A 27,150-nucleotide genomic window follows, 5' to 3' on the forward strand; every position below is an offset into this window, starting at 1 on the left:
TGCAATGCATAGAATTCATTGGGGCCACCCTGGATGCTTCCCAGGCCAGAGCCTTCCTGCCTCAGCCATGTTTCGAGGTGATGGTCTCTCATCTCCCAGCTGCACCAATGACCCACGACAACAGCCAGGCACTGCATACAGCTGTTAGGCCACATGGCGGCCTGCACGTACGTAGTGAGACTAGCTCGCCTGAGGCTCAGACCGCTTCAGACATGTTTGGCCTCGGTGTATGTGCCGAGTAGGATGGGGAGCCCACATCAGTGCCAACCTAGGCACTCGGGCTCTGTTTGGGAGAGGAGAGGCTCCTGCACATCAATGTGAAGGTGCTGAGGGCCATTCGCCTAACGTGCAAGGTGTTCCTCCGATTCCGGACAGGCAGAGTGGTGCAGGTGCTGACGGACAACACTGCAGCCATGTTTTACATAAACAGGCAGGGGGGAGTGCACTCCTCAGCTCTCTGCAAGGAAGTTATCTGTCTGTGGGACTTTGCCGTGAGGCACGATTTCCACCTGACTGCCTCTCATCTCCTGGGAATGAGGAACAACGAGGCGGATCGCCTCAGCAGGTCATTTCTACCACGCCACGACTGGTCGTTGCACCCAGAGGTGATGGCTATGATCTTCCAGAAGTGGGGCGTTCCCCAACTGGACCTATTCGTGTCAGCCTGGAACACAGAGTGTCTGAGGTTTTGCTCGCTCCAGGGTCACAAGACTGGGTTGATTTCCCACATGTTCCTCGTGGACTGGGTGGGGGCCCTCATGTATGCGTTCCCGCCCATTCTGCTCCTATGCAAGGTCCTGCTGAAAATAAAGAGGGACATGGCGAACGTTATACTCATCGCTCCAGCCTGGCCGTGGCAGCACTGGTTCAGTATGCTGCTGGACCTTTCGATCGCCCCATCCCTGGAGCTCCCGAGGCGGCACGACCTTCTATCCCAGGACCACGGTCGCCTGTTGCACCCAGACCTGGACTCCCTGCACCTCACGGCCTGGAGGCTCTATGGCTGACAGAGGGCGAGAGAGCTTGCTCGGTGCAGGTCCAGCAAGTCCTGCTTGGCAGCAGGAAACCTTCCACACAGCTCGTGTATCGGGCTAAGTGGAAGTGGTTTACCTATTGGGTGGAGTCCCGGGGTATTCTGTCTACTCTTTCGCCTATACAGGCGAACCTGGAGTACCTGCTCTAGCTAAAGCTCCAGGGTCTGGCGCTGGCCTCATTGAAGGTTCACCTGGCGGCCATTTCAGCCTTCCATCAGCCGCTAGAGGGGAGATCGCTGTTCTCCCACCCCATGTTGGTCAGGTTCCTCAAGGGGGTGGAGAGACTTTATCCGCAGGTCCGTGACCTGGTGCCTCCCCTGGGATCTCAACCTGGTCCTCTCGAGACTCACAGGGCCCCGCTTCAAACCCATGGCTTCATGCCCTCTGTTCCTGCTTTCATGGAAGGTAGCCTTCCTCATGGCCATTACCTCAGCCAGAAGGGTCTCCGAGATTAGGGTCTTGACCTCGGAGCCCCCTTATACAGTATTCTATAAGGAAAAGGTTCTGCTGAGGCCGCATCCGGCCTTCCTACCCAAGGTGGTTTCCCAATTTCATTGTAACCAAGATATTTTTCTCTCTGTGTTTTTTCCAAACTTCACGGTTCGGAGGAGGAGAGGAGATGGCATTCGCTGGACGTGAGATGAGCCTTGGCCTTCTACATCGAGCGTACAAAGCCGTTCCAGAAATCGACGCAGCTTTTCGTCACAGTGGCCGACTGGATGAAAGGCTCATCTGTCTCCACCCAGCGCATCTCCTCGTGGATTACATCGTGCATCAAGTTCTGCTACGAGTTGGCAAAGATGCTGCTTTCGGGAACCATCACAGCACACTCAACCAGAACTCAAGCTTTGTCTACAGCCTCCCTGGAGCGAGTGCCCCTGCAGGGCATCTGCAAAGCTGCCACCTGGTCATCGGTGCATACCTTCACGTCCCACTTCGCCATCATCCAGCAGGCAAGAGAGGACTCGGGATTCGGCAGAGCAGTGCTGAGGGCAGCTCACCGGTAACTCCTACCCACCTCCAAAGGTATTGCTTGGGAGTAACCTACACTGAAATGGACATGAGCAAGCACTCGAAGAAGAAAACAAGGTTACTTACCAGTAACTGATGTTCTTTGAGATGTGTTGCTCATGTCCATTCCATAACCCACCCCCCTTCCCGGCTGCTGGAGTTGGCAGAAAGAAGGGACTGAGGGGGCGTAGAGCCAGCAGTGCCTCATGTACCGCAGCATGTGCGCAGGGCTCCAGGGGGTGCCGGAGCCGGCCTTATGGGATCTGCTAAAGGGAAAAAAGTTCCAGGTAACCGTGCACAGAGGCGTGCACACACCTATAGTGGAATGGACATGAGCAACACACCTCGAACAACATCAGTTACTGGTAAGTAACCTTGTTTTTCTTCTATTGTGTACATGATTATTTCAGGAAGATTTTTAGAAGCAAATGAAGAACAAGAAGGGGGTTTTATGGTAGCAGTCTAATACTTCTAGAATTTTTGGCTTTAATATTGTTTTCCCTCATTACATAAAAGATTTTTCTCTTCGGTGCCCTTTCTAAATGCAAATACATAATAACTTTCACCTGAACCTGAGAACTGACAATAGAGGATTTCCAGCAATGTCTCTAATAGAAGTGGGAAGGGAGAGGGAACTTCATTGAAATTAATTTAGAGATTAATGTTAATTCTCTATTTTGATCAATACTGAAAATACCAAATATCAAACTCAGTCTTAGTACTGCACTCAAGCAATAATTGGAATTTTCTGTTGCTTCTGCGTTCTGATCGCAGGGAGGGTAATAAGTAATCTAGTGGGTTAAAACTCCTTACCTTCTGATCAGAGAATCATATCATAGAAGACTAGGATTGGAAGGGACCTGAGGAGGTCATCTAGTCCACCCCTCTGCTCAAAGCAGGACCAACCCCGACTAAATCATCCCAGCCAGGGTTTTGTCAAGCCACACTTTAAAAGCCTCTGAGGATGGAGATTCCACCACCTCCCAGTGAAAATGTTTTTTTCTAATATCGAACCTCAATCTCCCCCACTGCACCTTGAGACCATTGCTCCTAATTCTGTCATCTGTCACCACTGAGAACAGGTTGTAGTAATGGCTATAATTACGTATGAAAATAAATCTGGTTTCAACTTCCTCTTTTGTGGCTATTTCTATATATTAAAGTGTCACAATGTAATTTTTGGTGCAAAGACCCAGGACTTGGAGAATAGCTGAAGAGCTAAGTCTGATATCAGGCCTGTGGTGCATTAGCAAAGAGGTTGACTAGAAATGCTTAAATATCGTCTGTCCATTTTAAAAGTAAATGCTACTTCAAACGTTCTTGATTTCCGAGTTGAAAGTCAGGTCATGATAGAATGCATTCATTATTTAACAAGTTACATCTTGTTTGCTGAGAAACTGGTAATCTTAAAAGAAGCAAATAGAATATGCTTACATCAGGGTGGGGCCTATGAAGATGTATGTTGGGACACTGTGAGCTTGGAGAGGGAGAGCTCAATCTTGAAGCGGTTTAATTAAAAGAAAAAATCTGGATTGTCTTGATTCATTCTCTTTTATTGTTTACAAAACAGAACTGTCTCTTAAAATGGATATACTGGGTTAGTATCTATATATTACATACAAAAGATCTACATTAAAAGAAAGTTATGTTGTTTGCAGTCATGAATTAGGAAATACAAGGTTTATGGTTGCCCATGCAACTTTAATTCTGCCCCCTTGTGCACCCAACCTGTGGACTGAATAAGGCAGGAGTCGAATGGAAACAATACTATTTGATAATGTAATCAAAGATTGTATCATAATGCTGCACCGGAAGGACCATAATTAAAATTGTTCTTAGTGCAGCATGTGGTGGCAATGGTGTAGTGGCTGGCCTATCTCTCTAGAATATCCCTGTTCAGTTATTATTGTGCAAGCTGCCAAGTGTTGTGCAGTTATGCGACACAATCTGGTACCTCAGGAGCACATTCCTACATTGAAGCCTGAATCTTACGTGGTTGGCTGAGATGTGGGAAAATTGCAGGCGTTTGTCTGCAGTTCTGCCTTTTGGTCACTTGGAACTGCTGTGGTTTTGAGTAGGTGGACAGGTACCATTTCTCTTGTTGGTACCCCTGCTGGAACCCAGCCAGGGACCATCACTCAGAAGGAGTGATATAAGGTGAGCCACATAAGGTTAGAAGTCTGATACTGGCCCTAGGCTGCCGCCTTCTTTCCTCCTCCCCTTTCTGTTGCGCCCCCCCCCCCCCTCCTCAACCAGCTGCATCAGGCTTCCATTCATCCACCCCACCTCCAACCCCTCCTAGCACCATCCAACAACCATTCCCAGCCACCTGAACAATTCCCCTAACCTTGAAGGAGCCCTTTTCCCCCACAAGAGCCCCAGCTTCCACTCAGTTCCTCTATCCTGCTTCTCCCACCTACCTCACCCCCCATCACTACCTCACCCCTACCCCTCCCACCTACCTCACCCCTCACCACAGCTGCCATGTTTTGAGCCCCCTGATAGCCTAATATTGCAATTGGGGGCAGGCTGTGTTGACCATAAGCTTAAATATATGGTTATATAAAATATGCAGACAGCTCATTAAATAATTTGCATAAAATGTCACACATACAGCAGCACAACACTTGGTAGCTAGCATGATGGCATTCTGCTAAAATTTTCATGAGGACTACAATAAGATAAAGGAGAGAGTGATTTTTTTTCAACTATTTCACTTAATCCAGAATGAAATGTCATGGGATAAAGAAAAGGTACTTTTCTAGCCAGAAGGCCTTCTCACGGCTGAATTTCAAAAACTCGCTGTGAACAATGGAGTTATTTGAAGTCCTCCAAAAAAAACCAAAAAAAAAAAAAACCAGGAATATTTTAAAATGGAAAGTGTTAGGCAACCTAAATATAAGGGTTGTATAGGGTCACTATAAGCTTCCCCTAGAATACACTGTTAATGTAGAGAGAGAGAGAGTGTGTGTGTGTGTGTGTGTGTGTTAAACATATATACAATACATTTTAAATTAGGTTAGAGGAGTTATCAGTCAAGAACTAGTTCTTCTGGAATATAATACATTATTTAAAGCCTTTCAAAAGCCCACAGTGCCTCTAAGTAACTCACATTTAAAATCATCTTTTTGAGTCAGGCTTGCTTACAGTCATTGCCAGTATATTCTTTCTTTCCTGTGAACGAAAGCCTTTTCTTTCTCTTTTTTAGCCACTCACACAAAATGCCAACCTAACAACTTGGATTCATGTATAGTGGTGTGATAGTTTTAAGTTGCCACATTTGTGGCATCAGAAGTTAAAATGAGAAAAAAATTAGTTTTTTGTTTTTGTTTTTAATGAATGTTTATTTAGCAAGTGTATGTAATTTTACAAATTAATACAAGTACCAAAAATACAAATTAACCATTACAAAAGTGAACTTATCACATTTATTTGAGGCATTATGCAATGATAAATGAGTGTCTGCGTCTTAGACACAAAAGAGAAGTTTTAATTAAGAGCAAACCACTTCACCTTAGTAAACATTTAAATCCTAGAGAAATGGAGGAGCCACAACACTTTTGTGGGCTTGTATGCTGCTCGTGGGTTGGACTCCACAAGTGGAGACACTCCTGTTCTGTTATCTGTTTAGGCTGCTACAAGTGAACTAAACTTCACTTAATAGACTGGCTTTCAGAAAGTGTCTGTGAGCCATTAAATATGAGAGCGATGAACAGTGTTTATTTGCCCATTGCAAAATATTTCAAACATGGGTGCCAGCAGTTACGCTCCTAAAGCCATCTTTAGTTCACTTCATAGAAGAGATCTGATTTTCAAAGGTATTTATTGTGCATAGTTCCTAGTGATTTCAGTGCGAGCCAGGATTGGTCTGCACTTGTGAAAATCAGGCCACTTCTATTTAGTTGCCTAAAATGGATGTACAAGTCTAGATGGTTAAGAACTTGAGATTGAAAAATTTGACCATTGTATACAGGCATCCTTTATAACATAGTTTCTTAACCTGTGGTACGTGTACCCCTGGGGGTATGCAAGACACAGGCAGGGAGTACCCGGAGAAAAACAGAGTGAAGGGGAGGTGGGCGGCAGCTGCCAACTTCTGGGGAAGCCAGGCAGCAGCAGCCCGCTTCCCACCCGGTCCCAGCTGGGAGACGTGTGGCAGCCCCTGGCTTCTGGGGAAGGTAGGTGGCAGCCCCCGCTTCCCTCCCAGTCATAGCTCCCAGCTGGGAGGCAGGCAGCAGCCACCGGCTTTTGGGGAAGGCGAGCAGCAGCCACCTGCTTCCTGCCAGGTCCCAGCTCTGAGCTGGGAGGCGGGCAGCAGGCCCCCGCTTCCAGCCAGGTCTCAGGTCCCAGGTGGGAGCCCGGTGGCAGCCTCCTGCGTCTCATTAGCTGGGCTCGCAGCTGGGTGGCAGCTACCTGTGCCCTGGCTCCGAGCCGAGGGACAGCCTCCCGTGCCCCGGCTTGAAGATGGGCAACAGCCATCTGCCCACATCCCTGGGTCCCAGCTGGCGCCAAAGCCTCCTCTGCCCCAGCTTGGATTGGGTGGCAGCTAGGTGGCAGCCGCCTGCAACTTGCCCAGATGGCAACCCCCCTCCTTGGCTCAAAGCTCGGTGCCCAGAAAACTTGTTAATTTCACTGCTCTATGACAGCCCCAGAATTTACCAGTTATCCTCTTTTCCTGCCTCTGTCTCTCTCGCCCACCTTCCGTGTCTCTCTCACCCCTTCCTGCTCTCAAATCTATGGCAAAAAATTTGGCGCGACGCTTTATATTCCCTGGCATTGGCATGTTGCTCAAAGCCTCCTAGCTTTGACCAACATCACCTCTATCCCAGGTACATACTTGAGTTGTGCACCCCTGGTGTAAAGCTGGTACCCTACCCACACTAGATCTGACATCTGTCATATCACGGCCTTATATACTCAGCCCTTCTTCCTACATATGGCTCACGTTAGTCTGTAAATATAAAATCCCATGGAAAATTGAGTGTTGGGTACTTATTAAAATTTTCAGAAGTTAGGGGGTATTTGCTTCTTAAAAGGGTGAAAAACACTGCTTTATAAGAGTGCCCAATATCTTGCAAATTATGAGTCAAATTTTCAAATGATAAAGCTGCAGTTAATGCACTTACAGATGTAAGTAGCTACTTTATGCCTATTTGTATATACAAATACCCAATTTGCACATCCATTCATGGTAATTGCAAGCAGAATGTGGGCATGTCTTTGGCTTATGTAATCATGCAACTAACTCATTGAAAATCAGGCCTGAACATACTTCCTTGCCAGACGAAGGAGTACTATATATTAATGAGTTTGGTCTCAAAAGCCTTTACATCTTTTTTAGCCAATTCCTTTAGTCCAGAATAAAATATTTGTTAAGTCTGTTTGAAGTCTTCTAGAACAGTAACAATTCTTATAGTTCTATACTGAAATAATCCTTTCAAGCAGCTTAGCTCTTATGGTATTAAATTAATTTTCCAAAATACGGTATCATTAACAAGTGATGCATAGCCACAATTTTGAACTATTATTATTTTTTTCACAAGACAGTTTAAGAAGTTGCACTCTTTTCTCTTTAATAAAATATCATTTTGAAATGATATTTTCTCAAACTATGGGTTCACAGTCTTCGTAGTTGGGGGGAGAAAGATTTGTTTTGCTACTGTCTGTCAGGCCAGTGGCTATTGCTGTGCACCCCCCTTTAAAAAAAGAAAAGAAAAAAAGAATAGTGCACACTGCTGAAATGGAAATTAAAGGGCCAAACCAGTAGATGACTGATTTTTTTTCCAAAAAATTATATTACTGTCATGTTCATCCTATTCAAAATGCATGTGGCTCTCAGAAAGATATTGAAATAAGCATCTTTTCCCCAAGAAATACTCAACCCAATCTATTTAAAACTCAAACTGGCCACTTAACATTATACCTTTTATTTGTAATCCAAATGACAAGACCTGTCCAGAGAAGCTTTGTCATATAGGTTCTTGTGTCCCCCAAAACAAGAAGCATTAGGAGGCTTGTCTACATGAAATTACAGGGGAGTCCGAAACCCTGTTGTGCAGAGAGGTCCTTGATTTTGTTCCATACCAGAGATGTCCAAAGTTTTACCAGATTGTAGAACACAGTTAAGGTCCAGTCTATGGCACACATTGCTGAACTGTGGCCCTAGTTATGAAATCTCAGCACATACTTAAGCATCCATTGAAAATCAATCATTTAAGTGTTTTGCTGAATCTTGACCTGGATCTCTGTACTGCTGTAGTGTAGACAGGCTTATAATAGCTATATGGGCCATAAATGCCTAAAAACACAGAGGACAATACATAAAAGTACTTAAAGTAGAAATAAGCTGTTTAAGGATTTATGAGATGGAGAAGTTAAGGGTTACCCTAGGTTTTCCCCCCAAAAAGCAGCAAATATCAGAATTTAGGATACCCACACATCTCTGCTCCCTTGTGGGGTTGAATTAGAATATCTTCATAAGCATATACTGTTATTTCCACAGGAACTGCAGCCTCATTCAGTGCCCGGATCGCATGATGTAGTGAATTAGATGGTTGTTTGTGGATTTGTTCTCCTTCCTTTTGTTTGCAGTCACTCCATGGTAAATTGAAGTAGCTGTATTAAAAGTAATGGACTGAATCTGATACTTACACGGGCAAAACCGAGCAGATTTAAGACCTCAGCACAGGTTGGATGGGGAGCAGTTAATGGGACAATCCTAGAATGGGGAAACTAAACAGAGTTAGTAGCTTCATCCTCTGTTCATAGGCTTGGAAGGATTAGATTTGTGAATGTTGGTAAGCATTGATTTCACGCTACAAATGAAAACTGACAAACATTTTTCATTAAGAGTAATTGATTTACAGGTAGGCAAAAAAATTTTAAAAAATGCTTGAGAACTTGAGATTGATTCAATATTTACTTCATATATTTTGATATCTGATGTTGAGAACGTGTGTTTTAATGGTTACAAAGCTTTAACTTTTTGAATACCAATATCTGGTGTCATTAAATAATTGCTGTCAGACCCCCGCATAGTTTCCCAAAACTGTGAAAATGTAAATTGATAAAAATTGAAAAAAGCTTAAAAGCCATAATTTTGTGCAGCTGTGGAAAATTTAAATAAAAATTGGAAAAAAATGCTTAAAATAAATATATCTGAAATTATATATTTTTTTTTACATTGAATTCTGCCAAGACTAACTATACATTATCCAGCCTGTGCACTGAATGAGTGAAGGATCCTATAGAAATGATGCATGGTCATGTAATCAAAAACTCTCCTAATGTATATATTTGTGGGCGACATTAAAGTTGCCTGTGCTTCTGGATGCTGCGCCGTGTGCTCTTAGTAGGTTTTTTTGTATGTAATTAGTTAAAGATTACACGAGCCCTACCACAATACACAATTTAAATGTATGCAATGTAGTTGTAGCAGTGTTGGTTCTAGGATATTAGAGAGACAAAGCAGTGAGTGCCACATGCTTTCTTTGCCTTTTTTCACACACAAGGTCAGCTACCAGACTATTGCACGGGGCAGCACAATATGGGGAGTAGGTGAGCAGCCCTCGGTGTTGAAAGAACAGGTTCAGGACTATTTAGAAAAGCTGGACATGCACAAGACAATGGGGCCAGATGCAGTGCATCCGAGGGTGCTGAGGGAGTTGGCTGATGTGATTGCAGAGCCATTGGCCATTATCTTTGAAAACTTGTGGCAATTGGGGGAGGTCCTGGATGATTAGAAAAGGGCAAATATAGTGCCCATCTTTAAAAAAGGGAAGGAGGAGGAACTGGGAAATTACAGACCAGTCAGTCCCACCTCAGTCCCTGGAAAAATCATGGAGCGGGTCCTCAAAGAATTCATTTTGAAGCAGTTGGAGGAGAGGAAGGTGATCAGGAATAGTCAGCATGGATTCACCAAGGGCAAGTCGTGCCTGACCAACCTGATTGTCTTCTATGATGAGATGACTGGCCCTGTGGATGTGGGAAAAGCAGTTTACGTGAATATACCTTGACTTTAGCAAAGCTTTTGAAACAGTCTCCCAGAATATTCTTGCCAGCACATTAAAGAACTAGGGGTTGGATGAATGGACTGTAAGGTGGCTAGAAAGCTGGCTAGATCATCAGGCTCAACAGGTAGTGATCAACAGCTTGATGTCTAGTTGGTATCAAGCAGAGTGCCTGTGGGGCCAGTCCTGGGGCTGATTTTGTTCAACATCTTCATTAATGATCTGGATGATGGGATGGATTGCACCATCAGCAAGTTTGCGGATGACACTAAGCTCGGAGGAGTGGTAGATATGCTGGAGGGTGGGGATAGAATTCAGAGTGACCTTGACAAAAATTGGAGGATTGGACCAAAAGCAATCTGATGAGGTTCAACAAGGACAAGTGCAGAGTCCTGCACTTAGAACGGAAGAATCACATGCACTGCTACAGACTGGGGACTGACTGGCTAGGCAGCAGTTTTGCAGAAAAGGACCTGGGGGTTACAGTGGACAAGAAGCTGGATGTGAGTCAACAGTGTGCCCTTGTTGCCAAGAAGGCTAAAGGCATATTGGGCTGCATTAATAGGAGCATTGCCAGCAGATCGAGGGAAGTGACTACTCCCCTCTATTCAGCACTGGTGAGGTCACATCTAGAGTATTGTGTCCAGTATTGTGTCCAGTTTTTTATTGGATCAACTTACGTTGATGAGAGAGACAAACTTTCGAGCTGCTTAAACAGGGTGCTTTTCTTCAAGTGTGGGTACTCAGAGTGTCATAGCTAAACACAAGAGGGAACAGACTGTTTAGCATAAGTACTTAACATGCATTTCAAGGGACCATTCAAGGTGAAGTGGACCATTAGTACCTCAGCCAGTGCACTAAATGCCCCAATAACTGTGGGGGTGAAATGAGACCATCACTAGCACTTGGATGAATTCACACAGAAAAACAATAAAAGACAAAAACACCAGTGGATGAATACTTTTCACAAAGTGGCCAATCTATAATCAGACCTCTCAGTCCTCATTATCCTCAAAGGAAATCTGCACAACACCTTCAAAAGACGAGCCTGGGCACTTAAATTCATAGCTTTGTTAGATACTAGTGATCATGGACTAAATTGGTATACTGGATTTATTGCTTATTACAATAATCTATAGCCTACTTACACCCCCACCCCCAGTTTTCTCCTCCTTCGCCTTGAATGGTCCCTTGAAATACGTGTTAACTACCTGCGCTAAACAATCTGTTCCATCTTGTATTTAAGTGTGACAGTACATTTCCCAGCCCGGAAGAACTCTGTGTGTAAGCTCGAAAGCTTGTCTCGCTCACTAACAGAAGTTGGTCCAATAAAAGATATTGCCTCACCCATCTTGTCTCTAATTTTAAATGTAGTTTGCCAGGGGACTTTAGTCATGATATTGTAATGGGCTGCCGTTAAGAGTAATTAAGATAGGAGAGACTGATTCTCTTCTGGAAGACTGGGTATAGGGCTAGTCTACACTTAAAATTTACAGCGGCACAGCTGTATCGGTACAGCTGTGCCACTGTCAGAGCGCTTTTGTAACCACATTATGTCGACGGGAGAGCGCTCTCCCGCCAACATAATAAAACCACCTAAACGAGCGGCAGTAGCTATGTCGGTGGGAGAGCATCTCGTGCCGACATAGCGCTGTCCACGCAACCAATTATGCTGGCAAAATATATGTCGATCTGTGGGGTATTTTTTCACACCCCAGAGTGACAGAAGTTTTGCCCGAATAAACTAGTATAAACACAGCCATAGTCAGGTAACCACCGGGGAGCTTTGTAAATAGGAATTGTGAGGCTAATTGCCTGCACCATCTGGTCAGAGCATGCAGCCCAGAGAATGGTATGCAGCTGTAGTTTCCAAACACATGGGCAAGTGTTCGGATGCAGGCTGCAAGTATTCAAGTAAGAATAGGCAAGAGAAAGCAACTGTGTGTGTGACTCTGACAGGAAGAAGAGAGACAGCCTCTCCTTGGACACAGCACCTCCAGCCAGCACATTTTGGGATTTCTCATAAGAAAACTGCCTATGTGCAGTATGTTTCTACTGCTGCCCAGAGAAATAGGGTCTTGTGTATATTTTTGTAAATAAACAGATTACACCAGGATTACTGACCTGTTTTTCATCCAAACAGAGCCATTTTATAAGGCCTCAAATTTTGGCTGTCTGCTTGGTCAAAAGGACAATATGTTGAAAGATACAGAAAATATCTAGTGATCCTGACAAAAGAATGGGATCTCCACTTGTCATTCAGTGCCTTCCTCCAATTAAAAACAAAGTTCGTTTGAGGGCTTACCAACCATAACATTCATGTCAATAAGCTATTTTTTAAATAGCAAGTTTTACAGAACTAATAGAGAAAGTTTCATGAGAAAAATGAGGATTGCTACCGTTACTGGAGTCCCAGAACAACTGGCAGTCTGAGCTTTATTAAATCTTCTTGTCTGTTTTAAACCAAGTCAAACCTTTGAATCCCCACTAAACAACACTTAGACTTGTAGGGAATTTGTGTCCCTTTTGTATGTCAGCATTGTTATCTCATATTTAAGTTAAAGGCCAACTGATCTGAATGTTCCTTCTAGGTTCTTCTCTGTATAGTTTATTTCTGATCCTTTTTTTATTATTTTGAATCAACATGCATTTTTAACAAGCTTAGTTTAGTTATGTTTATTCTGAAGTTTTCAATGGTAGACATATTTTATTGGGGTGGAGTCCTGGCTCTAAAATAATTAAAAAAGAAATTGGGAGGGAGGGCAGTGAACTGCTGTACCAGGCAGTTAACTGAGAAGTCTGGCAGATGGTCAACAGACACTGAATGTTAACATTGGGATGTATGCAGAGTTGTTGTAGACATGTCGGTCATAGGATATTAGAGAGAAGGTAGGAGAGGTAATATCTTTTATTGGAACAACTTCTGTTGGTGAGAGAGACAAGCTTTTGAGCCTACACAAAGCTCTTGAAACTGGAACTTCCTAACAGTCTAGGATTATATTAAATCAGTACCCATCAATGTCCAATCTCAAGTATGGCAGTTTGAAGTCTTAGGTTGTTTTCACAGGCTGTAGGTGTACTCTGGTGACAGGCAGTTTTTGGCAACAGCTGAAAAACATTGTTCTCCAAGTTCCTATCTCAAATGGTGTTGCAAAATGGGTGTCCTGTTTGTGTGGACAGACTCGTTGTTTAGCAGTTGTTGTAAAGCTTTTATACACAGTTTACCATTATAGTGTCGTTGTAGACCTAGGGAGAACCTGAGTCTGCTTTAATGGATTTTGCCCCCACCTTATAATTCTATCATTTTTAATATAGTTCGATTGACTAGAGGAAGATGACTTTCTGTAGAGAAAGAGGCAGGTTTTTAATATTTCTTTTTTATAGACTGTGGTAATGCTTTCAGAACTTGAGGGACAATGCTTGTTTGAAATGAGAATTGCACAATAATGGCTGTGTAGCACTGACATAAACATAAGTGAACGGTTGCTATGGCAACGGGGGGTGTTTGTGTGGGAGTCTGAGCATTTCAAAAACATAAAAGCTTTAAAAATATTTTTTTGGGAAGATGCTGGAGGTGTGTTTATTGTAACTCCTATTGTTTTTTACCTTGCAACTTCATTGTAAATCAAAGCAACCTTTAATTAGATATATATTTTAAACCCTGTTAATAGAATTTGAAGAATGGATTATATTGTAATTTTAGTGTTGTCAAATTTAATCACTCTGGCAATAGCCTGGGAGTAGTATTGAGCTTTCAAGTAGGATGTTAATCCATGAATGGTGATGGAAATTTGCTGCCTCCTATCCTGGGGGGGAAGGGGAGAGGGTGCGGTGTGTGGAACCTTGCTTCTTTCCTCTGCAAAGAGGATACCTGCCATATCTTGACACTTAAGGTGCTGAATGGAAAAGAAGGCTTCAAAAGTTTGACTTGCCTTTGACTCTCATGAAGCAGATTTCTGATTGAATTGATACGTTGGATGGATTGTCAGCAAGCTTGGATTCTTTTTATCACTTACTGTGCTAAAGGTCTGAGGTTCTCTTAGCCTGAGAATTCTTAGCCATGATGCAGAGCGTTTCTGGGCCTCTCAGCAGTGGATGACGGGGAAGCAGGAAGAAGGCCAGTAGGTGCCTAGCATTGTGCTAATACACCAAATCCTGAAAATGCTGGGTGAAGTTTGGAATTTCCTTCCCAATGGATGTCAGAGCATTGTTATTCAGGAGACTGGTTCAGAATAGCACCGTACGTGAGTTTTGGGGCATATTATTAGACTAAAATGAGTAAGCATATTTTGTAAAAAAGTTACCATAATTAACCTTTTTTCTTTCCTGTCTGTAACAATACTGAAGGCTGACAATAGAATGAGAAGGTATTGATTTAGTGTTGGTGGTGGTGGTGGTTTGGTTCTCTTTCAAGTTTATCAAAGTTATATGGGAACTCAGACCATAGAAACATGAACATGAGAGTAAATTTATGGCTTTTGTTCTTACATGGGATGTGGAAGAGAGCTACATTTTTGTATTTCATAGTTAGAAGTAACCAAGACCCACATAAAGTTGATAGTTGCTTGACTTGATTCAAAACATTTTGCAAAGGAGAGAGCCGTGTCTCATGCCCACATTAAAATTTGGTAGCTAGTTCCAGCAATATGAACCCATTATATATTAAATGAGTTGCAAAAGGAAATAAGTGCTTTAAGGTATTATGGGTTCAAATCATTTTTCTGAGAGGAAAGTTCTATTATTTATTTGCATTAATGTCCACTTTGTGCTAGGCACGTTCCAAACGTTTAAGAAGGACAAGGAGCTCATGATGTTAGCATTGTTTTCCATGCAGGCAGAGTTACACGGTTAAATCAGACAAGCATGTCCCTGTATTTTTATGCTATAGTAATGATACCTATCCTTTAATGTAGTTCTTTAAATGCCAGAGGGAAACAGAATACAGATAATGGTGTTTTGAACAGGGGGTGTTGGAAGAGCAGGTTGTTTCAGTGCTACCTTTAACTATATTTGTTCCTCTTGGGTCTGAAAGGCACAGGCCATACAAATGCATTTGAAGCTTCCAAGAAAAACGAATATTGTTAATCATAGAATGAGGTCTTTAATGCAATAAAATATATGATGGGATATTTTGGCAGTGTCTACAGCCTGAAAAGTTTATGGAAAATTATGAAAATTTTCCTGGTTTAAAAGTGAAATATTTTATAGATTTGTAAAACCATTGCAATTTGGGGTTCAAAACCACTGATGAAGCCTGTTTAGTTTTTTTCACAAGGTTAGTTTAACAAGGTAGGTTTGATTGATTTTATTATGGAATTGCTCAGCAAAAAATCCCCTCTCAAATGTGTATCTACCAAACTGAGTATGTATCACACATTTTTGAGGCTATGGTAAAGCTTAGTGGGAGGAGAAAAGCATATAATTGCGGGCAGAGATGTGTTTACATCTATGCATCATAAAGGTTTCAGTAAATTTCTAATTCTCTCTCTGTTGGGCCTAATGCCTCACTGAACTCTCTTCATTAAAGGCCAGAGAAACATGTTTTCACCTGATATGCAAAGATTCATAATTAGTTTGCACAAATCACACTTCTTTTAATATTCATTCTCTCTCTCCTGTGTTGGATTATTTTACCGTCTGCTTAAAAATATAAAACTTTACAAGAGGCATTCCCTGACATAGACCTGAATATTACTCTTGCTGTATATATTGTGCAGTACATGAATATAAACAGTACTCTGTAACAAAAATTGTGAGTGGTCACGGTTGATTTGCAGGAACATATACTGAAATTGGAATGATAAAGATCAGGATAGCCCCCTGGTGAAGGGAGTACACCCCCTCTGCGAAGGGTCCATGTTGAGTTGTATAGAGCCAATTTTGTTCAGTTTCTGTCAAGTATTATGTGACCTGAATGCATGGAAAGACTAAGCAGAATGAGATCCACTAACTCTGAAGTGGTCACCTTTCCTTGCTCTTTACATGTTGCAATCTGACTTCCACAGTCTCCCTATTTCTGCTTTTAAATGTTGTCACAAGGACATCAGCAGATTCATTCAGCAACAGAAAAAATCCAAGCCTGAATGGAACACGTTTGTTGGCCCAAAGAAGGAAAGTGGGGGAGGTAGCATTGGCCTGCTTAAATTTAATACTGACCACTGAGCTGCTTTTCTTCAGAACTCTCCATCTGGTGCTTGCATCAGGAGATGCAGTTGTTTTGTCATCAGATGATTTTGCAGGGGTATTCTTCTGCTTCCTCAGCTTGACAGTTTTAGTCTAAAATGAAAAAGCTTTGGCTTTCTCTCTGCTTGTATCGCTGTACGGTTATGAGTTGTGTTGATCAAGGTGTGCTAGGAGATCTAGTTGAGGACCTTGTCAAATATATTATCAAGTTGTGCCTTTTGTTCTAAGGTGAAAAATGTCAGTATGGAAGATATAAAAAATATTACATGTTGGAAAGTTCCTCCTTTTCTATATATTAAAATTCTACACCTTGCCTGCAGTATTTTGAGTAAAACTGAATTTGAGCGTAGCTATCCCTTTTGCGACTCATCTAATAGCACTACCAAAAGCTTTGTTTTCCATACTTACTGGTTTTTTAGTTGAATACTACTAGTTATGGGACACCTGGGAGAGCAGTCTGGATATTACGTTCACCAAAAATCTGATAAAATAACCATATGGGGCGGGGGGAAACACATCCTGCTATAGAATTTATATTACTCTTTTCTGTTTCCATGCAACGAACTCCACATGCTTTCTCCCCCTTTCTGTTGGAAGGACTTAGGCCAGTGCAAATGACTTCTGCACATATGGTAGAGTAAAAGATGAACAAAAACCATACACCGAGTATGCATCTGACAAAGTGGGTTTCTGCCCACGAAAGCTTATGCCCAAATAAATTTGTTAGTCTTTAAGGTGCCACAGGAAGCCCACTGTTTTGCTAAAAACTATACAGTATAAAACTAATCAATAACATTTGCTTTGTTTTTTTTAAACAAAATATGTATTGATTGTATTTGAAAATTTAGTGTCAACAAAAGAACAAATTGTCTGATATCTGAGAAGAAACAAGTTTAAAGTTCTAGAGGGCGTAGCCATGTTAGTCTGTATACAGCATAAACAATGAGTGTCCTGTAGCACTTTAAAGACTAACAAATTTAAGTTCTACAGGCATAAGCTTTCGTGGGTGCTTTAAAACCTCCAGTTGTAATGATCAGGGCTCAGAAACAGTTGGTATGTGCCCATACATTATCCCAACACCTTTCTGACCCTGCTGACATCTTTCCACCCTTGTCAGTTCCAGTTGGCCAGTGATGCAAAACTTCAACCCTGCAGCTATCTGAGACTGTGTATAGTCCTTGCTCAGGTCAACCGCTTTCATGCTCTTACTAGCATCTGCCAGTAGAAGGAGTATCACCAGAGCCTTACAAGGATCGGTGGTTGTGACGAAGCAGCTATTTTGGGAGCCGCTACAGGGGTTCGTCTCCTGCTCTGCTGGAGGGCTGACTGCAGTAGCAATAGTAGTAGTAAAAGGAGGTGGTATCGGAGGAGTGGAGTGTGTTGAGGAAAGGAGAGCTTGGTGCCTACCTGCAAGTGGCTTGGAAGCACCAGAACACTCCCTGAAGCCACAGGAGTAGCGGCTAACCAGGAGAAGAAGCCGTCCAGGAGGAGTAGAGTGCGCCCTAACAAGAAGTCTAAAGCACCAATGCACCGAGTAGGTTCCAGACTGAAATGAGACATTCTGTCTATGTCAGCAGTTCTCAAACTATTGGTCAGGATCCCAAAGTGAGTTGCAACCCTGTTTTAATGAGGTCACCAGGGCTGGCATTAGACTTGCTGGAGTCTGGGACCCACACGGCTGAAGATGAAGCCTGAGGAATTCAGCCCTGGGAGGCGGGGGTCAGGCTTGGGTTTGGGCTTCAGTCCTGGGCAGCAAGGCTCAGGTTACAGCCTCCCCATCTGGGGCTGAACCCTTGGGCTTCAGGCTGCTGATATAGGTACTTCACCTGTGAGTGGAGCTGTGATAGTGGGCGGAGCTTCGTAGAGTAACACCACCCATTTTTTCCAATCTGATCCTTGATGATTTGATGAAACAAAAACTTAATTTTTTTGTTTGTTTGAAAAAAGCCCCCCCAAAAATCTTTAATGCAAACTTTTTACAAATGCTTGAAAGAAGTACTAAAAGGTAGCCCGAGGAATACTGTGCTGTTGATGTGCATACCTAAATTCAGCTAATGCTAATTGAGTTGTGTGCTTTAAGGGAATAGATTTTTGTTCTTAACTGCAAAGAAATGTGAAATCATTACAATTAAAATAGCATTAATCTCTTGGCTTTTGTTATGTATGTATACGTAGTCCTACTTCATTGGGAACTGTAAGGGAGCCTTTTATACCACAATACCTTTGATGTTGGCAGCTGAAGAAATGTGTAGCAAGAGAAGTAATATTCTTTAATAGTGGAGGCTATAGAAATAGCTGAATCCATAGGGATAGGATAGGCAGATAAATTAATGTGTAAAAAGAGTCATAGCAAGTAAGTTGAAAATCACTAGCTCAATTTGAACTTTAAATTATTTGTCAATTAACACGTTTACGGAAAATCAAATAATTCATTATTAATTAATAAAAATATTCTAATTTCCTGTCCTTCCATTCTGTTATCATGAAGCATGTATGTTTGAGCTGCTTTCTTGGTATTTGACATAATTTATCTCAAACCTATCGCAATCTTGTTAATGATATTAAAGTATTAAAATATATACAGTGGACTTTGTACTGTGCACATAGGGATGCTGAAGTAGGACTTGCCTTCAAGACCTGTTAATCAAGCATTGAAATTTGAAACGATTATGAAATTCCTCCAGCCAGGCGATTTTGCTGTCCTTTAGTTTTTTAGTTCATCGATTTCCTTTTCACTCTGTTCTGAATGAGCAGTGTCTCCTCTGTAAGGATGTCTCCTGCACCATTCCCTATTGGCTTCAGTACCTTGACACCCAGCTGTGTAGAATCAGATTGTTGACAAATATATAGCTGCGAACATACTCTCTCTGCACTACATGACTATTGGCTGTAATGATAGTTTGAATATAGTTAGTGTTTATGGAGTGCTTAATATATCTCCAGGTGCCAGTAGCCTTATTTTGTCCCTGAATAACTGTAAAACTATGTAATTTTGGCCATAGAACCAGTGCTATAGGATTAGAAGTAAATCTTCATTGCTAACTGAAAGAGGATGGCTAATAGCATAAATTGCTCAAATTTGGTGTTGATGAAAATGAAGACTAGATAACCATGGTAAAGCACAACTCTTGTGTAAGCAGATATTGTACAATTCACACCACTACTTCTGCAGCTTAAATATGACCTTCTGACCTTTCTTACTATTTTGTTCCTTGGCATCACCTCAGCTTAGACTCTCAGCCACTTCAGTGATATTCCAGTAAAGGCATTATTGTTTGTTTTTTCTGGTAGATCCCCGAATTAGGATCAGGACTCTATTGGACTAGTCACTGTATACAATGTAAAAACAGACAGTTTCTGCTCCAGATTGTTTACATTTTTAACAGAAAAGATAGACAAGTGCAGGGAAAGGACGTAGAATATAAATAAGCAGGGTGAGGGTTGGTAAACACAGTTAATTCCTTTTTTTTTTTTTTTGTGAGGTTCCTTTTTTAAAGGTGTATATATAGTGGGATATGATCTGAGCAGGGGGAACAGGATGTTAATAGGAGCATAGGAGTGAAAAAAGGAAGGCTAATATGGAGAGGGGAGGGGAGGAAGGTTAGAGGGGAGTGTGGCAAGCATAAAGAGTGAAGTTGCAGCAGAGAGACTGAGGAGAGGGTTGAGGCTGTTTTGAAGAAAATGTCCTCCAATCAGCAAGGAAGAAAACATGTTCTGAATCAAAACGGTGGTTGGGGGCAGGAAGAGGGGGAAGGAGAGTTGGTTAGGAAGTTCCAAAAGTTCTGGTAATGGTGCTGCTTCAAGCTCAAGCTGAGGTAATGGAGTCTCTCTGCTTCATGGGGCTGACTTCACCTGCAGTTTGTCTCCCAAACCAGAGTCATGGGGCCTGGGCGGTGAACTGTCTGAGCCCTGGTGCACTGCATATGGGGAGACCTCAGAAGGGGATCCCCTCTTTGTCTGAGGCCAGTGAGCAGCACAACCCCAATTGCATTTTATTTTTAAAATCTGCGGTAGAATCAGTCAAAACTATTCCTATTCATTCTCTTAATTTGGTAATGGTTTCCATTGTAGAAAAATAATTTTAAATTATGCCACCTTAAACTGGGAATAAAGGAAATTCTAAATCAGAAAATCAGAGGAAGTAACAGGTTAGGGAAAGAGTGGTGTGCTTCTCAGTTGTCCTAAGGATGCAAGTCATGCTCTGTAGCTGTTCATAACCTGTAAATTAATCCTTTGGCAGCACCCATTTAAATTTGTTACTTCCTTAAGTAGATGATGGTTTGATCTGTTTTGAATGACTGAAAATCAACAGCTTACTATGATTTAAATTATTAATTTATTTCCATCTCATCCAGTGTATTACTAGCATGTTTTGCCTGGTCACCGGATGCTTTCTTTTATTGCAGCTCTTTCAGTTATTTAGTGCCTGTCACTATTTGACCTGAAAGAAAGAGGACTTTTGCAACATTGGTCATAATTAGTTTGTTCAAATGAAAATTGATAGAAAAGGTAATGTTTGCAGTAAACTACTATGCAAAAGACTATTCTCATAGACTTTTAAGGTCAGAAGAGACCATTATGATCATCTAGTCTGACATCCTGCACAACACTGGCCCCAGAACTCACCCACCCATTCCTGTAATAGACCCCTAATATGTGACTGAGTTACTGAAGTCCTCAAATCATGGTTTAAAAATTTCAAGGTACAGAGAATCCACCAGCACGTGACCTGTTGCCTTATGCTGCAGAGGAACATGAAAAACCCCAGGGCCTCTGTCAATCTGCCATGGGAAAAAATTCCTTCTCAACCCCAAATATGGTGATCAGCTAAAGCCTGAGAATGTGGGCAAGACTCACCAGCTAGACACCCGGAAAGAATTTTCTGTAGTAACTCAGAACACACCCCATCTAACATCCCATCACAGTCCATTGGGAATATTTACCACTAGTAGTCAAAGATCAGTTAATTGCCAGATTGGGCTGTCCCATCATACCATCCCCTCCATAAACTTATCAAGCTCAGTCTTGAAGCCAGGTAGGTTTTTTGCCCCTACTGCTCCCCTTGGATGGCTGTTCCAGAATTTCACTCCTCTGATGGTTAGAAACCTTCATCTAATTTCAAATCTAAACTTCCTGGTGGCCAGTTTATATCCATTAGTTCTTGTGTCCACACTAGTGCTAAACTTAAATAGTTCCTCTCCCTCGCTGGTATTGGCCTGAACAAATGCACTGTTGTTGAAATTTTTAGTGTATTTGAAAGTTTAGTGTCTCATCTATTTGAATTTTCATTCAGGTTTTAAATATACACGTTGAAATAATTTAATGAATTTGAAAAAAAAATCTGTGTTTTCTGTTTTACAAACATAAAAAATAAATTCACATCAGCATATCAACTCTTCAGATTGCGGTATAAGAGTAACTCTGCATGCCTAGTAATCAGTTTCTTTAATTATGCCTTTTGGTTACTTACGTCTTGTGTTGTCTTAATTATATATTGCAGAATACAAGGCAAACTTGAGCCAACTAATACTTGACTGTCTGAGTCCTGATGCACTATAGGGAGACCTCAGAAGTGGATCCCCTCTTTGTCTGGGGGCAGTGAGCGGCACTGTTGGTGTCTTCTGCCTCTGCCTTTAACAGTTAGATAACTTGCACTGTAACTGAAAAATCCTCCAACAGGTTTTCTAATTTCTACTTGCACAGACATTTCTGTGGAGGAAAGGGGTACGTGGAAGATAGAATGCCAAACCTGGAAGCCTGTTTTGAAATTTCTTCTCTATTTGAACTCACACTTTTCTCTTTTTTTTTCCTTTCTCTTTTGCAGCCATAGACCTTTTGTATGGGGGTATATACTGCTTTATGTGTCAAGATTACATATACGACAAAGACATGGAACAAATTGCCAAAGAGGAACAACGGAAGGCTTGGAAATTACAAGGTTTGGTTTTCCTGCCTGAATTTCTTACATTTGTTTTTAATCATACCTGTCCCTCCCATTTGTCAATGGCAAAAACCAGTAAGGGGAAGAGAGAGAGATCTTCAGGGACAATAGTGCAGATTGTGGTAGAGAGAGATTTATAGATATTGCTGTCCAGGAGCTAGACTGTTAGTTTAATATGTGCACCACACTAAATTATAACAAAAATTATTTATTTTTATTACAACACAATATAAAATCCTTTATCAAGATCATGGACAACTTACCTTAACGTCATAAGAGTGAGATTTATCTCAAATAGAAAAATGTAACAATCTACCTCTTAGACTATCTTAAGGGTATCTCAGACAAGAAATCTGTTCCCCTCACATGAAATGCCACCTTTGTCTGTGATTTTTTTATAGAATGTGCCAGCTTACATACACACACCCATCTTCTGATTGTACACACACAGTATATGTGTAGAGATATTTACACACAAATATGTGTACACACATTTGTTTTGTTATTCAGTTTGCTTTCCCTAATTTTTTCTTTTTTAGCCTTCACCCCAACAATGGTTTCTCACTACCAGTGTACAATGACAGGTAAGAGGCGTGGGCTAGCGACGCACTTCACTAACAAGCGTCCCTTTGCTGATTATCCTGCCATGTTAGACATGAATCCTGGTTAAGAATGCCAGTTTGGTAATGCAGATTGTTTTCCTCTTATCTGGATATGTTCTAGGGATCCAATAATAATAATGAACTTAATTTCACATATCCTTCCCTTGATTGAGCTACTCCAAAGCAAATATTTTCTTTTTTTGGAGGGGAGAGGAAGTGGAGATTCTCTTACCAATCTGAGTAGTATTTAAAGGATCTCTCGTGGAAGCTTTACATCTTCCAATTTCAGTGGTTTCTAGAAATGTTTTTTCTTAAGTTCAGAAGTCTGCATTTGAAGACAGACTGCTTATACCCAATTATACACTGCTCTTAATGAATCTATGGCATCCCTTTCCAGTGTGATAGACCTAGCCAGCGGCTGATATGCATATAAGCTATTCCCACACTCAATTTAAGACATTTTTTAAGAGTAGCAGCTGTATGTATATTAAGCAAACCTTAAACTGGAACGTTCTTCATGTATCATGAAACCATAGCTGCTTAATGACTTACGGTAAAAACAAAATTCTCCTTTTTTGCCTCTTACTAACACATTTTGAAGCAGTTCAGTCAGAGGAAGGAAAGGTAGTAGAGGATCTTAGAACAAGAAAATCATGGCATGAAATGCTTTCCTGCAAAGTATTTTGTTGTAATGATCTGGGAAAGTATTTTTAAACCTTGCATTTGGTCTATGTTCCTCTATTGTTAATAACTCCTCAAATCTGTTTAAAATTTGTTGTCTCGAGCCCAAGAGTTAATCAACTACAAGAGCAAAACAGTTGCTCAGGACATAATAGGAATTTTGTGGACTTTCCTCTCTTTCACTTTAATGAGTAAATTCAAAGAGCATTTTTTAAATTTTACTGTCCCTAGAACAGTATATCTACACTTTCTGAACCAAGACCCACTAATCTGCCTTCTAACAGACAGTCGTTTCTTTAGTATAGTTCAGAAAGAGTTATGTACCACATTTTCAGACCCAGGGGTCCAAAACAGTAATACACTGTTAAGATATAAAATGTAGCTACTTCTATTCCTGAATTTAAGTTACAGGAATATGTAGTATAGATATTTTCTTTAAAGCTGTGGCATAGGATTCTCCATTTTAAATGTTTCATTTTATAGCTTCCCTTTATGATGCAATTTTCTTATCTGAAATTTTGTTGAGGAATGTTGAAAACAAGAGCGTATTGAAGGGACAGAAGAAAATTATCTTCTCCCCAACCATAAGAATCTGCACTGTACAGTGGTTCATGTCATTTAAAAAACAGCAGAGTTACCGGGGGGGAACTAAAAACCTCCAAATAGGATGCTAGAATTAACAATACTGCTCAGAAACTGTTTGAATGTCTCCATCCTTCACTGCACACTTTAAATTATGAGATGCATTTAAAATGGAGACATTTAAGAATAGTAAATTCAGGTTTATTATTTGCCTTCTGGTTTTTGAGTCTTTAGAGTTCATATTTTCAATCTTTTCTCCACAATCATGAGGGCTAGAAGCCTTTTTGTAAAGAAGGCTGAGTCTAATGTAATCACATGACTCCAGAAGAAGGGACTTTAAGGAAAACCCTGAATATCACAAGACTTGTGATTAAAATTTCTAGAGTTGGAAACACTGGAATAATATCAGAACAAATTTTGAAGGCAGGACCTGCTGGAGAACGTGAGCCTAAAATCCAGCCATAATTCAAGATTAAATCCTCCATTCTTAGATGCATCTATCAACAAATAAAACAGCGTTAATGTTTTAATTTTCCCATTTTTCTCAAGTATGGAATGTTTGCATATTAATGGTGAGGAGGAGAAAATGTATCTGGGTATTTTGTGTGTATCACCTCCTAACTAATGTTAAAAAATCTGGATTTTCTTGAGAATATTAGTCATTAATCTATATTAATGAGTGCCTGCAAAATGGGGTTTGTTTTTTTAATTTTAAAAACTAGAACCCAGTAAAGCCTCTGAAAGCTCTAAATACCCATATGGCCATTCATTAAAGTACTTAAATAAACTTTAGAACAGTTCCTGGATTTCAAATCTCATATGCCAAGTTGCAGTTCTAAATGGCTATTTTATAGCACCATTTTGAAAACTGAGTTTTCTCTCCAATAGTAACACTGCTTTCCCTTAACCATAAGTGATAATTTGTGCATGCCTTGATTTTCAGTCTATTTAAGATTATTTATGTTGGAGATTTCAGTGCGCTCTTGTGTATTTTCATGCCCCCGTCCCACCATTCCTGCAAAAAATGTGAACCACTACCAAAGACTGGGATCAATCTTTCCATATTTTTGTGGGGGGCACACCTCAATTTTCTCCTTACATTTAATAAAAAGAATAAATATAAAGGGAACAGGAAGCCTTTGAATCTGCTTCCTCCGAGTCCCTATCTCTGCCTTAAACTCTAATGCTGAACAAAACTTCTGACCTTTTTAATGAGAGGTTTCCTTTAAGAGAGATGTCACACCTGTTTTGCTCTTGATGTTTGTCCTGGCATTTAACTTTGTGTGTTTTTTTTAATTACTACTTAAACAAGACTTAATTGCTTCACCCAGAATCCTGTAAAGCTGTCAGATCTGTTTTATTTACCCTGGCTTCTTTAAAATTACTTGAGAATTCAGATTTGCTATTAAGCAATTCCAATCTTACAAACACTTATGTAACATGCTTAACTTAATGCATATAAATAGTTCCATTGACTTTTGTGGGACTATTTTCATGCATAAAGTTAAGGCATCTGTGTGTTCAGGATTGGGGCTTTAGTGTTAATACTTTAACTCTTATCCAATAAACCAACATTTGTACATATTGGATATGGGTTTTTTTGTACAGCCCCTTAAATAATTAACCGAAGTCCTGTACAGTACCTATTGACAAACTCTACTAAATTGGCTTGATCATATTTAAATTATACCATAACTAAATTTTAGACTTACCAGGCTTGCAATTGGCCAGTCCCACTAGCTGGTAGTACTAAAATGTTGGAAATAATATAAAGTCCTGACAGTTTGCTTGTAAAATCATTTGTTATAAATTAATATAGTAGTAATGTTAATCTGAAAGGATTTTCTGAAGCTATCTATTGAAACGCTTGTTGCAAGCCAACGTTCTGTCATATGTGGACTGTCCATATGTGTGTGTGTCTAATGCTGCTTCATTCAGCATTTGCCTGTGCATACTGTATAGTGTATTCAAAGTATTGCAGCTGTTTGATCTCCTCAATCTGTTACATGGTAATTCGTTTCCCTTTTTTTATTTTTCTGGGTTTTTTGTTAATGCTGAACTATGGGAAAAAGGAACTGGTATTAGGATTTCAGTATTAGTTCTTGTGCTTTTGCATTAAAAATGTTGAGTCAAATAAAGTAAAGTGATATATGCATCTACATAGATGTGAACTTTGCTGTCCTCATGAATCCAAGAATGAGATCTCAGTCATATGCAGGAACCTTGAGGGTCAAAAGTAACTATGACTCAGTCATTTTGGGTGGGTAACTTCTGACGGGCAGAGCTATTTCTGAAAATGAAGATCAAAGAGCTATTAAATATGAAACATGTGCCATGAAGAATGTGTAAGCCTCCGGCTATATTTTCTACTCTCCTTTTCATGTGTATGATTTATAATTTATTTTCTCTAGCACAGTACTGGTTCATCGATATGCATTCTGCACAGAATAAGATGAACTCTAATTGACTTTAATCCTCAATTTTAGAATAGATTGCCTGTTTTTTTTTTTATGCCAAAGTGTTTTTGTGACTCACTATAACAGGCCTTGCATAGCAATTTCTCTTTGCTGCATAGAATGCTGCAGCAGCCTTTAGCTGGTGAGCTTTTGGGTCTTTTATTGTTGCTGTAGTTTTTGTGTTTCAGATTATACCGTAGACACCTCTGTGCCCACATCTAATTTGTTTTGCTCACGACTGGCTCTCCTGACTCCCCCACTCCCAGTCCTCCAGTCCTTCAAACGAAATACATGTTTTTGAAACACAGTATTTGGGGCTTGTATTTTAAGAAAATAATTAATATGATAAATTTCAGCAAAGGCTCTTGAGAAAATGAAGTTTTTCACTGGGCAGGGGGAGTTAAATAAAAAAATACGGTACATCTATATTTCTGGGTAATGTTAGAGTATTCGACCTTCACTCTACTAGAGTCTCTGTTTGCTATTACTTACCCAATACTACAATGGCATAGTGAGAGTTATGGTAGCATAGCCCAAAATATATGAGGGAATACACTATTAAGTATCCTCCAACTCCTCTAAAAATCTGCTTTGCATCTATTAAGAGTAAGACTGTAGCTGTCTAGTACGTTGGATCAATTTTGGCTTTTT

The 27,150-nt window shown here is 40.8% G+C and overlaps 1 protein-coding gene across 3 annotated transcripts in view; it reads left to right on the top strand.

Annotated features, from left to right (window-relative positions):
* The window catches only part of USP22 (ubiquitin specific peptidase 22), a 190,537-nt gene that overhangs the window by 95,684 nt on the left and 67,703 nt on the right, over positions 1–27,150 (top strand). For 2 of the 3 annotated variants that reach the window (XM_067534089.1, XM_067534087.1), the window contains exons 3-4: positions 22,062–22,175; positions 22,718–22,762. In XM_067534089.1, the coding sequence (XP_067390190.1) occupies positions 22,062–22,175; positions 22,718–22,762 (159 nt within the window). The remainder of the gene's footprint in view (positions 1–22,061; positions 22,176–22,717; positions 22,763–27,150) is intronic. The other variant, XM_067534088.1, reaches the window with a different exon arrangement.

This window comes from Emydura macquarii, unplaced genomic scaffold (assembly GCF_026122565.2).
Source record: "Emydura macquarii macquarii isolate MOO-44397 ecotype Brisbane River unplaced genomic scaffold, CSIRO-AGI_Emac_v2 contig_3390, whole genome shotgun sequence".
Lineage (NCBI taxonomy): Eukaryota > Metazoa > Chordata > Testudines > Chelidae > Emydura > Emydura macquarii.